Raw genomic sequence first — 14,656 nt, forward strand, 5'->3', positions numbered from 1 at the left:
TGAATTAATAAAAGTAATTAATAAATGTTCTGTTTTGTTGAAACTCTTGTCTGACTGATATTTTGTGGGGGGGTCCGCGTCGCCACGCTACCTCACTCTTTTTTTTTTGACCATGGTTGTGTTTGCATCCCTGCCATAATGACATGACGCCTTGTCTAAAACCTTGTCAAAACCTTGTCTTTAGACTTTTTTTTTTCTTTGTAAATATGTCCTAAGGGTGAACAGTATATACATATACAAGGGTGGCTGTAGCAACTGCTTTAAGAGGCAGAGTTAACATCGGAACCCCACAGGGATGCGTCCTGAGTCCTCTGCTGTACTCACTGTCCACACACAACTGCGAGCCCAAGCATGGCTCCAACACCATAGTGAAATTTGCAGTAGACCCTGTCGTAGTTGGCTTGATCTCCGATGAGGATGAGTCTGCTTACTTTTGATGAGGTGGAAACACTGTCCTGGAGGTGTTGACATCTCCAAAACCAAAGAAATGACTGTGGATTTCAGATGGAAGAGACCAGAAAAATTACACCCTGCTCAGGAACCTTAAGACCCCAGTGGACAGAGTCAGCAGCTATAGGTATCTTGGAGTACATATCCCTGAGGACCTAACCTGGACTTATCACAACTCCACCCTGATGCTGAAGGCGAGACAACGCCTATACTACCTCAAGTATACTGAGGAAATTTAAGATCTTTCCCACTGTTCTGAGAGCTTTCTATAATGTCACCATTGAGTCACTACTTGCAAGCTGCTTCACCACTTGGTTTGGCAACTGCAGCTCACAAGACCATAAAGCACTTCAAAGAGTGGTATGATGTGCTGCATACATCACAAAAACTCCACTACCATGTCTGTCTGACATCTATACACACGGTTGCAAGTCCAGGGCGAAGTGTATAATCACGGACACCTTCCGCCTGCACAGTAAACTTTTTCCAGTGGCTACATTTAGGCAAATGTCTCCATAGCCATATGGCCAGGACTGAGAAGCTGAGTTATTTCCCACAGGCCATCAGGATAGTGACTGAGGCTTGAGCACCATCGGTCACTTGTGATTTGAATTTATTTATTGAGGTAAAATAACATGCAAATCAGCTATACTGTATACATACACACCACAACTGAAACTAAATCAAGGATTATGCAAAGTGTAAAATACACTTACAGTGGGGCAAAAAAGTATTTTAGTCAGTCAACAATTGTGCAAGTTCTCCCACTTAAGATGAGAGGCCTGTAATTTTCATCATAGGTATACCTCAACTATGAGGGACAAAATGAGAAAAAAAAATCCAGAAAATCACATTGTCTGACTTTTAAATAATTTATTTGCAAATTATGGTGGAAAATAAGTATTTGGTCAATAACAAAAGTTCATCTCAATACTTTGTTATATACTCTTTGTTGGCAATGACAGAGGTCAAACGTTTTCTGCAAGTCTTCACAAGGATTTCACGCACTTACTGGTATTTTGGCCCATTCCTCCATGCAGATCATCTCTAGAGCAGTAATGTTTTGGGGCTGTCGCTGGGCAGTACGGACTTTCAACTCCCTCCAAAGATTTTCTATGGGGTTGAGATCTGGAGACTGGCTAGGCCACTCCAGGACCTTGAAATGCTTCTTACGAAGCCACTCCTTTGTTGCCCAGGCAGTGTGTTTGGGATCATTGTCATGCTGCAAGACCCAGCCAGGTTTCATCTTCAATGCCCTTGCTGATGGAAGGAGGTTTTCACTCAAAATCTCACGATACATAGCCCCATTCATTCTTTGCTTTACACGGATCAGTCGTCCTGGTCCCTTTGCAGAAAAACAGCCCCAAAGCATGATGTTTCCACCCCCATGCTTCACAGTAGGTATGGTGTTCTTTGGATGCAACTCAGCATTCTTTCTCCTCCAAACACAAGTTGAGTTTTTACCAAAAAGTTCTATTTTGGTTTCATCTGACCATATGACATTCTCCCAATCCTCTTCTGGATCATCCAAATGCTGTCTAGCAAACTTCAGATGGGCCTGGACATGTACTGGCTTAAGCAGGGGGACACGTCTGGCACTGCAGGATTTGAGTCCCTGGCGGCGTAGTGTGTTACTGATGGTAGCCTTTGTTACTTTGGTCCCAGCTCTCTGCAGGTCATTCACTAGGTCCCCCTGTGTGGTTCTGGGATTTTTGCTCACTGTTCTTGTGATCATTTTGACCCCACGGGGTGAGATCTTGCATGGAGCCCCAGATCGAGGGAGATTATCAGTGGTCTTGTATGTCTTCCATTTTCTAATAATTGCTCCCACAGTTGATTTCTTCACACCAAGCTGTGTACCTATTGCAGATTCAGTCTTCCCAGCCTGGTGCAGGTCTACAATTTTGTTTCTGGTGTCCTTTGACAGCTCTTTGGTCTTGGCCATAGTGGAGTTTGGAGTGTGACTGTTTGAGGTTGTGGACAGGTGTCCTTTATACTGATAACGAGTTCAAGCAGGTGCCATTAATACAGGTAACGAGTGGAGGACAGAGGAGCCTCTTAAAGAAGTTGTTACAGGTCTGTGAGAGCCAGAAATCTTGCTTGTTTGTAGGTGACCAAATGCTTATTTTACCAAGGAATTTACCAATTAATTCATTAAAAATCCTACAATGTGATTTCCTGGTTTCTTTCCCCCATTCTGTGTCTCATAGTTGAAGTGTACCTATGATGAAAATTGCAGGCGCCTCATCTTTTTAAGTGGGAGAACTTGCACAATTAGTGGCTGACTAAATACTTTTTTGCCCCACTGTATTTCCATTGTGGTCTCGCAAAGTTTCAAGATGGGCAGGAACAAGATGAAAAACAGACTAGAAATACAAACCATGGAAATCTCTCATAAGCATATGACTAGGACATCAACAGAAACATTAAGAATTGTAGCATAAGACAATTACAGGTTGTTTTTAAAGTCCCTTTAAGTCCTTTTAAAACACCTGAAAGCTCTGAATTGACTGTATTCCACCGTTTCACAGCATTGAACAGGAAGGATTTTTGACCATGACTATTGAACTTGGGGATCATTAAAACTGTATTGGCTGAAACAAGTATTGTAAGATTATACGTCAGCCATTCGAGCAATATCGGATGTAAGATAAGGTGCAGAGAGATATATATATATATAAATATATATATATATATATATATATATATATATATATATATATATATATATATATATATAAATAAAAATGGTTCACACCAATGTGCCAGACAGTCTTCGACAGGGAGCCAACCCACTTTTTTTGAAATCGGAAATGTACTGTGGGAGTGACCTGGGAGAGACCCAATACAAAACAGATCAGCTTGTTTTGGCATACCTGAAGCTTGTCTTTAGTTCTTTTCTGTAAGGGATAATGCCATGAGGAACAGGCATAGTCAAAGTAATTTTGCACCAGAACTGAAACTAGAGTACGTTGAGTTGGAGTCAGGCATTTGGATTGTCGGTACAGAAATTTCAGAGTCTCATTAGATTTCTGTATCACTCTTTTGCCCATGCTTTCACCGCTTAGTGTTTGGTCAAGCTCAGCCCCCAAGTCTGACGCTTTCTTTGGCTCCAACTAGCTTGTCATCACAGGGTATATTCATCTGGGACTTCCTAATATTCTTTCTACTTTGAAGTAGAAACATGTGTGCTTTACAATCTACAACTAACAATACTAGCTTACCCATGTTTGTGTATGTATCCAACTTAGGTTTTGTTTGGGTTTTTTTTTTTTAGTGGTTTATGCACAGTACTGCACGGAGTTTTGTTTTGTGCTACACATTTCACTGCCATTGTTTTTATACAGTTGTGCACATGACAAGGTAATCTAACGAGCAACAGAGAAACTACTTATTCTAATCATGAAAACAATAGGCAAAACACAATTGGTTGGTGTTAGAAGTGTTCCATAGGTCATGTAACCAATAACTAATGCACTCAACAATGTACAGTCATGGGATAGTGTGTGGATTCACGTTAGGTAGAAGTAGCACAACCCTAGTGCCATGAAAAAAAACACTGATCTAAATTGGGAAAGAGCTGCTATGATTGTACAAATGGATTTAACAAGAAATTGGAGCTTTTTTTTTTTTTTTTTTTTTTTTTTTTATAGGCTGTTGAAAAGCTAAAGGAAAAGCAAATGGAGATGGTACAAGTGTTCATAAAAATTTAAAAGGCCTATTTACAAGTTTTCTTCCTTTTTTTTTTTTTTTTTTTTTTTTTTTAATAAAATGAATATTTTAGTTAATAGGGTATATTTTACTCCAGACTCAAAAGTAATCAGACCATTGACTGACTGAGCAGTTTCATGAACAGTTATGGCTTGTTTCCTCAATATTTCATGATTTGATTTAATTAACAGATCTGGAGTTGTGCTTCACAGTATAGATGGATAATGACCCAAGTCATCCCACAAATGTAACCCAGCCATGTAAAAATGGCTGTATTTCCTAAATTGCTCATGCAGTATTTAAATTACTTGAAGCTGAATGTCTCCACTTCAGTCACATCTTGACTTCATCTCCAATCCATCATGGTGGTGTACAGAGGCAAAATTGCAAAAATTGTTACTGTCCAAATACTTATGGCCCCGACTTGTGGACCAGTCTGCTAAAGAACAGCAGTTTCCAGTGTGATAAGTCAAATTTGGTTTACTATTTTTGTGCTGGCCCTTTGCATTAGCTACCCCAACAAGTATATTTCAGACCTGTAGGAAACCCTGGAAGGCTGATCTCTGGATTGAAAGTCAGCATGCATTGTGGTTATGTGCCCAGTTAATGGTTAGAGTTCTTCTGTTGCTTACAAACACCAAAGCCTGTAGAACTTGGGCATTTTAGCAGATGATGTTGCTCTTTTTCTGCTACGGAGCTCATTGCTTCAGTTGATTTGTCCCCTAGGTCGGACACTGTTTATTCAATCGTAAATTTGGGAGAATTTCTAAAAGTATTTTTAAAATATGGTGAACTTGTATGTTTAGTAGTTTACAATATGGAACCTCTGTTCATAGCAATTTGTTTTATACAAAATATTCATGAATAGCTTATTCAGAATTTTTTCAGTTGTTAAACTTCTTGATTCATATTGCTCAAAGTATTGAGATTTAAATCAGTCATGAAGGCAGTACCATGAAGTTAATCAAATTGTGACCAGTTTGCTGTTTCACTTCTACTGTTGTAGATCATCTTTGCACTGGGAGCATTGTAAATAATGCAGGTCCCATGCTGGTCTGTATAACCTAAAAATCATCTTCAGTCGAACTGGAATGAAAATCCTTAAGTTTTCTCCCTTTTCACCTTTGGGGTAGCTAGATTTTAAAATGTTTTAACTTTTACTTCTGGCTGAGGTATGTGCAAAAGAGAGCTGTATTTCATTTCCAAAAATCTTGTCATTTTCAGAACATCAATTAGAAAATATACACTGACCACTACGTTATCCAAGTATCCTGTTTGTCTTTTTTTTAATTATTATATTCAGATGGGTTTATTTATTTTCTTTTTCTTAGTGGAGAATTGCAACCCTTCCACTGATGTGCTCTGGATGAAGTTCAGTGACTACTGTGCTCATTTGGTACTATTGCTTACTTACTTACTTTATTTATTTATTTATTTATTTAACAAAACAGTGAGACACAGTTTAATAATGTATGTAAATCGTTTTGCAGAGTACTTCCTGACTGAAGATGCAACACAATGGCTCATGGACAGAATTTGAAGACTGTCTGATTGGAGGGTGTTGAGCAAGTCAAAGGAGCAATTTGGACATGGATCAGTTTACTAAAGACGATGACCTTTCAAGTATGATGGATTCTGTAGAAATTCCCACATCAGAATTGAACTGTGTGAATTTGGTGGCAAATTCTATGCGAGACGCAAATCCTGAAACAAGGCATGATGGAGAAAATGGTGTTTTTTCTGTGAGAGATCAGTCAAGGTACATTACGCCAGAACAAATGGCTCTTTCAAAAAATTATCCTGCACCTGATAAACCTTTGTATGGGACAGCACTAGAGTCTGCATCATTGACTGTGACTAATCTGGAGGATTACTCGGATGTTAGCAGCTGTTCTGAAGCAGATTTCGGACACATTTTGAACAGCTTGGAAAAAAACCCTGACCAGTCTTCTGAGTGTCAGGATACAGGGAGCTCTAGGGATAAAAACGAATTGGAAAAAGATTTTTGTCAAGCTGGAAGACATGATGCGTGGGCAGCAAGTGACACAGTCACAGGAAAACAAGATGTCTGTAGAGCCTCTCCTGAGACAGAGGGTGAAGTACCAAGTGGCAGTTTTGATATTGTGATGGATTGTGATAGTCAGGGAGAAAGGTTCTTAGATCTTGAATATCAGTGCTCACATCCAAGTACCACAGAAGATGAAAATGGAAGTGCTTTGAAAACTGAGGAACAGATGAAAGGAAGACTTCTTATCCAGAACACAGACTGTGGTGTTACTGAAAGGAGCCAGATTTGCAAAGACGCAACTACTCCGATAAGTCCTGTTTGTGCCTCGGATTTAAATGTCACAAAGCAGAATATAGAAAATGAGAAGAATGCTATTTGTACTGGAAGCATACATGTACAAAATGATTACCAATTAAAAGGGATCAGTAACATTTGTGAGATCAAAAATAATACTCCAGAATGTGAATTAAAGCATAATGTTAACACTGCTCATGATAATGAGCCAGAGTATGACCAGACAAAGAGCAGTCAAGAGGTTGAACGCAGCAGTTTTGAATTTTTACAGTCATGTCTTGGTTTGAGCAGTTTGGACCATACAAAATTGGATCAAAATGCTGCAGATATTTCGTTGCCGGAGAGTATGACTCGGCTCTCCCAGAATTGTGAGGTTAATCATCCACAATCCCCGGTTCTTGTAAGATCTGCACTTGAATCTGTACCCAGAGGTCAGATAAAAGTGACAGCAGAAGATTGCCTGCAGGAACCCCCTATACCAGGTACTGACCGTAGTACTTTTGTGTCTCTGGAACCGGGACAGGAAAATGACGCTATGGAAGACCAGAGCATTGGGAGCTTAGCAAGAACTGAAATTACATATGACACTGGAATTAAAAACATGGCTTCCTTATTGTCATCCAAGAAGTTGATGAGAAAACTCCAGCCTGTAGTCCTTATGAAGAGAACCAAGTGTATTGCTAAAGATGGAAACATGTACGTTTGTTCTGTGTGCCAGAAGAACACGCAGAATTTAGATGAACTTATTGAACACCACCATTGCAAACATTCAAAGCATACATTTCAGTATTGCCTTACCTGTGGTGCCTATTTTTCTAATGGAGCAATGGCAGCACAACATTTGTGTGAGCAAATCGGGCCAAAAGATGTGCAGCAGTCTGATACAATACTGTCAACTACTAAGCAACTGACTGACAAGTTTAAGGTAACATACCTATGTATGTACTGCCAAAAACCATTTGTTAAAATGTCTTACCATCAAGACCATGAGCAAAGACACAGAACTGTGACACAGCATAGGTGTAATTGTTGTGGCTTATACTTTCCTCATGCAAAAAAACTTAACGCTCACAAACGAAAAGTCAGATGCAATCCTTTGATACTGGACCCCAGTGAACCAAGGAAAAAATGTTCAGAAATGGACCAAAAAAATCCAGCTAAACCAGCCTTTACAGTTGGAGTTGATGGTTGCCAGCTTGGGCTTCATGATTGTTTTGTAAAACTTGTAGACATAAACAAGAAACAGTGGTCTCCACAAAAAATTAATTGCCCTGTTTGTGGGAAAAGTTTCAAACTTAGAGCACAACTGAAAGGACACCTTAGATGGCACACAGGTACAAAGCCTTTTAAATGCAGCAAGTGTCAGAAGGTTTTTAAATATTCCTGGAATCTTGACAAACACAGAAAGGAGCCGTGTTCTGGAAACGTCACAAAGCAACACATTTCTAAACCATCTATTACAGGTAGAATTTTTGGTAGATTTGTATGCCCCACCTGTCCACAGATTTTTAGGTACTCCTACAACCGAACTCGACACATGCGACAGCGATGTTTGAAAGAATATATGCAAATGGCGAAAGGAAAAGTGGGAAACAGATATAAATGTCCCTTATGCACTGAAACATTTTCCCTGGCTTCTAATCGGAATAGACATATTAAAAAAACTTGCTTTCAGCAATATAAATTACTGAGGAACGCGGACAAAAAGAAACTGGCCGAGGAAAATGCCGAAGAAGAAAACTATGAAAAGCAAGTGCTGCCCACAGAGAATTTGGCATGCTATAAATGCAAGGTATGTGCAGCTTCATTTGCGCATAAATCTGGAGTCTATAGACACATGAAAAAGCACTCATTGCTTCAGCATTCTATAGTACCAGTGGACAAAAATGACAGCCTCCCTGATGTGAAAGGCTCGGACTCCAATAACGAGAGACCTCAAAGTCAAGAGTGTTCAAGCCAAATGCCTTCTGATGCGGTCACTAGTCAATCTTTCCTTTGCAATTTCTGTGATAAATGCTTCAATTCAAGTGACTCCTTGAAGACTCATTTGCAGCTACATGGGGGAAAGAAACCCTTCCACTGCTTGGACTGTGGTAAAAACTTTGGAAGGCGTGGACACTTAATAACTCACAAAAATGTTCACAAGCGAAGGATACAGTGTTCTGTCTGTAAGAAAATTGTGCCCACTATTGGAGATTTGTTGAAACATAGACAATCCCACATAAAAAAGGGCATGCTTCAGTGCCCTGATTGTCCAATGCAATTCAAGTTTCCTGTATTCTTGCTCCGACATGTTGCAAGTCATGCAAAGAAAGAAGCCATACTGAAGTCATCTCTGCCTGCTGAAACGTTCTCCAAAAACTCTGCAGATGAAAAAGTAAAAGAATTCAAAGAATCCTTTTGTTGTGAAGTATGCCAAAAAGAATTTGTTGATTCCAAAACACTGAGTGAGCACTGTTTAACTCACATTCCAAAACCTTCTGTTTCCAAATGTCCATTTTGTAAGAATAACTTCACAAGCCGAACTGCACTGATTCGGCATATCCGTCTGCACACTGGTGAAAAACCTTTTCCCTGCAAGACCTGTGGAATACATTTTCACCGGAAGGAACCCCTCAGATTTCATGAAGAGAAATGCAAGGGATTGCCAGAAAAAAACCTCTCTCAATCAACCGCAGCACAAACGCATGAGAAATGTGAAATAAAAGCAGCATCTAAGTCAGAAAAAGTTCAAAAAAAATTTGCATGTTCATACTGCCCACACATATTTAACATGTCAGGTAATTTGAAAATGCATGAAAGAGCTCACTTGGCTAACAGCCTTGTGCCATGTTTAAAGTGTGGGAAATATTACAAAAAGAACAAGATCTGTGGACATCGTAAACGCTGCAGCATCAAAGAATCCACTGCTGGAGAGACGCTCAAAAGTGAAAAATCTGGAAATGCACAAAGAAGTGAATGCAAAAGTACCAATTTAGTTGTTGGAAACAGAACGTGCAGAGTATCAAAAGAAATGGGGACACGTATCAAGGCCAATTTTAAGTTGCAATGCCCGCATTGCCCTAAAGGTTTCCAGTACAAATCTTACTTACTAAGACATCTTAATTCTCATTTGGGAAAAAAAGAGTTGGCATTTAAGAATGTTGGTCAGAAATCTGACAATCAGAGCATCTGTCAACAGCACGAGGCCTTATGTGATGGTGTGTTGAAGCAGTCTGAAGCAAAGCAACTGAATGAATCTGAAGAAACCAAGATCATGCCAGATTGTGCTGCCAGTTTAAAAGAATGCACAGTAATCATAGGAGAAAATGGTGAGCAGTTGAAGTGCAATTTTTGCACAAAAACCTTTACAAAACCTAGATATCTCAGAAGGCACATTCTTACTCACACAGAAGTCAAGCCATATCGTTGTAAAACATGTGAAAATTGTTTTTCTCGATACGATCATCTGAAACATCATCAGACACGATGTAGAGGCAAAAAGCAACAACTTGAGGTGCATCTCGAACAGGTTGCTTTTGACCATGTTGGCTCTCAAGCAAAGCAACAGCCACATTGTGAGGTGTTTGAATGCAGTAGTTGTTCAAAGACCTTTTCTACACACAGCAACTTAACAAGGCACACTTCCATGCTACATTCTACTTTCAAACCATTTTCCTGTAAAAACTGTGGTACTGGGTTTACCTCTAAGGACAGTCTGAGGAGACACGGCATCAGGGTGAACTGCAGGATGACCTCAGCAGAGTGCTTGGAACCAGAGCAATTACCAACCAAGTTGAATACTACTTCAGTGCAGTCTTGCAGAGAAACCTCTAAACTCATGCAACGTATAGAGGGGCACTACTCCAATAAATGGAAGTACCAGTGTGAGTATTGTCCTCGCCGCTTTAAAACCTTAACACAATTAAAATTGCATACTCGTCTTCATACAGGGGAAAAGCCATTTGGATGTGCAAGTTGTGATGAGCGTTTCATCAGAAAAGACTATTTAAAACGGCACTTGTCTAAATGCAATGGGAAAAGAGAAGGTCCTGAAGTGCTGTGTGAGAGATGTGGTGGTTTGTTTACTCAGGAGGCTCTTGAAATGCATCTAAACAAATGTATCATCAGCTTAAAGTCCACTGACTGCCCTGTAAGTGTAAACAGTATTTCCAGCCCTTCAAAGGTCAAGGTGTTTTCGTGTGTCAACTGTAATGACCATTTTTTGTTGTTCTCCCAGCTTCAGCAGCATATTTTAACACAACACAGCTCTGATGGTCTACAGCAGTCAGATGTCCTTGAGTATGAGCAGTTATCTAGTAATTTGCACATTAAGGAGGAACCAATAGATGACGATACTGAGAACTTGCAAAGCAGCCATCAAATATATGCCAGCAATGTGCATGATAATACTGATGGTGAAAGGGAGAAACCATTTGAGTGTGAGCAGTGCAACATGAGGTTTATAACTAATGGTGGACTAGGTATGCATATGCGTACCCATACAACAATATACCCTCTTTCTTGTCAAAAATGTAACAAGGGCTTTTGGAGCAATAATGTACAACAGAAGCACATGAGAAAGTGTAAGGGTTTGGAAACTACAAAAAAAGAAAACACACAAGATGCAGTTTCATCAGAATTGGAGGGTACACTCAATGATAAAGTCCTAGTCTTTAATAAAGGCTCCAACACAACAGGAACTGGTGTACTCCAGACACAGTTTTCATGTAAAGACCAGGATAAAGGAAATGCTGACAAAGGAGATGCAGTTGTTCACAAATATCAGTGCTCCGAATGCGAGCAAAGTTTTACAGATGGGCTTGTGCTCATAAGTCATCTTGAGGCTCATGGCCGTGAAGACCAAGAGCGTAGGTTAGGCAAAAGCCACCGCTGTCAGATTTGTGGCAAGACCTTTGATCAAGCAGGCATGCTGCAAAGACATGTGAAGCTCCAGCATCAAGAAACGGTTAAGAATACCTGCCCTGAATGCTTTAGAAGCTTTCGCTATCCCTCTGACTTGGACATACACAGATCTTGTCATGACCCTAATCGGCCATTTGTTTGTAGCACATGCAAGTTGAGGTTTTGGACTTCTAAATCCTTGAGTACTCACCAAAGGCATTCTCACTCTAATGACCCACTCAAAACAATCGAGCCTGCTCTGAAAACTGATGAGATGTCTCCTACAGTATTTACTTGCCATCCCTGTAATAAAATTTACACCATCAGAAGGTCGTATATGAAACACTGCAGGATTAAACATAAAGGGCGTTCAAAAAGCATTGATGACCTTAAAAGTGCTACCACCGAACATCAGTTGAGCAACCATGAATCGGATGGAAGTGATGCAGATGAAAAAGATGTTAGTAGTGATGACACTGACTCTGCTCCTTATTTTCCCTGTCATGTCTGTGGTAAAACATTCCTGACCTCAGAAAGTCTTGAGGATCATCAGAGATGCCATCTTGGTGAAAAGCCCTATGAATGTGAAGAATGTGGCAAATGCTTTGTTCAGCTTGTAAATTTGCAGCAGCATCAGCGCAGTCACAAATCTGAATTTCAGTGTCAAATGTGTGGTAAAGGTTTTGTTTCACTCTTTGCATTGCGCAAACATAAGCACACTCATGTTAGAAAACATCCCCATCGATGCACAAAATGTCCTTTAAGTTTCACACGATCTTCACAACTGACAGAACATATGATCACTCATCGTGATGAAAATTTTCCCTGTGATCTTTGCCACAAAAACTTTTCCTGCAAATCAAGCCGAGCAGAGCACCGGAAAATCCACACGGAGACCGAAGAGGAGCTCCCTCCTTTAATTCCACCAGCAAAGCAGACTTCATCTCCACCAGTGTCTGTCAGCCACTCGTTAAGTTCTGTTCAGCAATACAGATATCGCTGTGAAATTTGCCAGGTGCGATTTCAAGATCCTGAGCAGCTCTCAGAGCATGGCTGTAATCCAGCAAAAGAGCGCCCATATTCGTGTAAAGATTGTAACAAACATTTCTTGCATGGTTCTCACCTTAAAAAACATCAGCTTACTCATCAGTTATCTGGAACACGGTCCTTTCAGTGTAATAGTTGTCACATGAGCTTTAGCCACCGCCATCACTTCCTGACCCATTTGCAAACACATGGTGGTGAAGAATCTTCTAAATCTCAAGTCGACGATGAAGTTAAGATATCAAATGCTGATGATTCAAATCAGGACAAAATCTACAGATGCCCAATTTGTCCCGAGAGTTTCTCTCAAGTGTTGGAACTGGCAAATCACCTTTCTGTTCATGCAAACATGTGCAATGTTTGTAACAAGACATTCTCAACTAAACAACAACTTGAGAAACATGAACAGTGCCATTTGTCTGCAGCTACACAGTATGAGTGTACAGAATGTGGAAAGAGCTTCCTTGGAAGCGATGCCTTTCGCCAACATTATTGTGTTCACCAAAAACATTTGTCAACCACTGATAAGAGATCTTTAGAAAATTCTTCTGAAGTACTCACTAAAAATAATGAGGAGGAGGAGGAGGTTGATGTTGGAGAAGACTTTTATAATTGTCCTACCTGTAACAAACGATTTGCTTCCAACATCAGTTTACAGGAGCACCAAAAGTTGCATGAATTTGACCGTCCTTTCAAGTGTCTGGTTTGTGGAAAAGGCTTTGCCAAAAAGAAGTATCTTACACAGCATCAGCAAATACACAGTGAGCGGCCCTATCAATGTGATTTGTGCTCCAATTCCTTCAAAACAGAACAGTCACTTTTGTCCCACCATAAATCCCATGATGCACAGCGTAAATATCACTGCTCAGTTTGTGAGAAATCATATAGATCACCATATGATCTTTCAAGGCATGAACAGAAACATCCTGAATTGCAAGCCTTTAGTGAAATAAGTGGTGACCACAGATGTGATATGTGCTATAAATCTTTCAGCCTGCTTTCTCAGCTGCAACAACACCAGGAAACTCACGTTGGACAAGTTGTCTATGAGTGCACGGAGTGTGATAAAGCATTTGCTTTTCTTCATCTTTTAGAAGAACATCAGCAAACTCATGGGACTTCAACAGATTCTTTCCAGTCCCAGTCACCATCTGACATTCTCTTTCAAAGCCCAGTTATTGAGTAGAGTGTACTGTAGAGTATTTCCTGCAATGCAGGTGATTCTTAGTCATTCAGTTTTCTGAACACATTTAAACTGTATAGTTTCTTGACTCGTTGTGGGTTCATGCTTTTCCATGTTAAGTCATATGCTTGTTTTACTAGGTTTCTCATTTCAGTACTCCATGTACATAAGCAGATTGTTTTTACTACTGCAGTTCAGAGAATTACTTACTGAATTTCTAGTGTTTATAGAAACCTCCAAATAAATGTAAATTATTGCTGTAAAATTAAGAAACTGATTGGGAAAATTTGCATGCTAAGAATAACTGATGGGAATTGCTGTATACATATTACATCACTACCAAATATTATCAATGGGGTTTATAAAACAGATTTAACTATCCATCCATAAACTGTTACTTTTTTGTATTTATTCAAAACGGTCTTTTATTATTAGATAGGTTTTCAGTTAACTTTTTTTTAATTTGCAGACCTGAGTTGTTTAATTCATTTTATAGTACTTGTGTCATGTCCTGATGACTGGTTTTACACATCTAATACCCATGGTTAAAAAAAAAACAAATTGACATTAAATTGATAGGATTGTTAGAATTGTGTATATGCCTTTGTATGTTCAGATGTGATTCTTAGTCTTGACTTTTTTTTTAGGAATATTTTAGTTTTGTTGGTTAATGATTGATTACTTTCATTTGCTTAATGGGTGATTAAGCGCGCCTACTAAGCACTTCATGTTACTCAACATGGTAAGTGACATTTGTTTGTATATATCTCAATGTATTCATATGTAACTTTTTTAACATTTTTAAGACAGTTATGGTGTTCGATTTTCAGACATTGACAATAAAGTCATTTGAATATAGCGGTCATTGGTGGTCTATCTGTCACATTCAATGACTGAAATGTTTGATTTTGAAAGTTGTGGATTGCTTTTAAAAAAAAAAAAGTCAGGGTATAATTCTTCTAATAGGATCAAAGTACCCTTCCAAATCCTAACATTTTTATACACTTTTTTTTTTTTTAAACAAAAGTAAAATGCCAAACCACTTTGGAAGAGGATGATATTGCCAGTAACAGTAGACTAAA

The 14,656-nt window shown here is 39.3% G+C and overlaps 1 protein-coding gene across 5 annotated transcripts in view; it reads left to right on the forward strand.

Annotated features, from left to right (window-relative positions):
* The window catches only part of znf1035 (zinc finger protein 1035), a 140,311-nt gene extending 125,879 nt beyond the window's left edge, over nucleotides 1-14,432 (forward strand). For all 5 annotated transcript variants that reach the window (XM_060921277.1, XM_060921276.1, XM_060921273.1 and 2 more), the window contains 2 exons: nucleotides 5,493-5,557; nucleotides 5,652-14,432. In XM_060921277.1, the coding sequence (XP_060777260.1) occupies nucleotides 5,751-13,577 (7,827 nt within the window). In that variant the 5' untranslated portion in view covers nucleotides 5,493-5,557; nucleotides 5,652-5,750 and the 3' untranslated portion in view covers nucleotides 13,578-14,432. The remainder of the gene's footprint in view (nucleotides 1-5,492; nucleotides 5,558-5,651) is intronic.
* The last annotated feature ends 224 nt before the right edge of the window (nucleotides 14,433-14,656 follow it).

This window comes from Neoarius graeffei, chromosome 5 (genome assembly GCF_027579695.1).
Source record: "Neoarius graeffei isolate fNeoGra1 chromosome 5, fNeoGra1.pri, whole genome shotgun sequence".
Classification (NCBI taxonomy): Eukaryota; Metazoa; Chordata; class Actinopteri; order Siluriformes; family Ariidae; genus Neoarius; species Neoarius graeffei.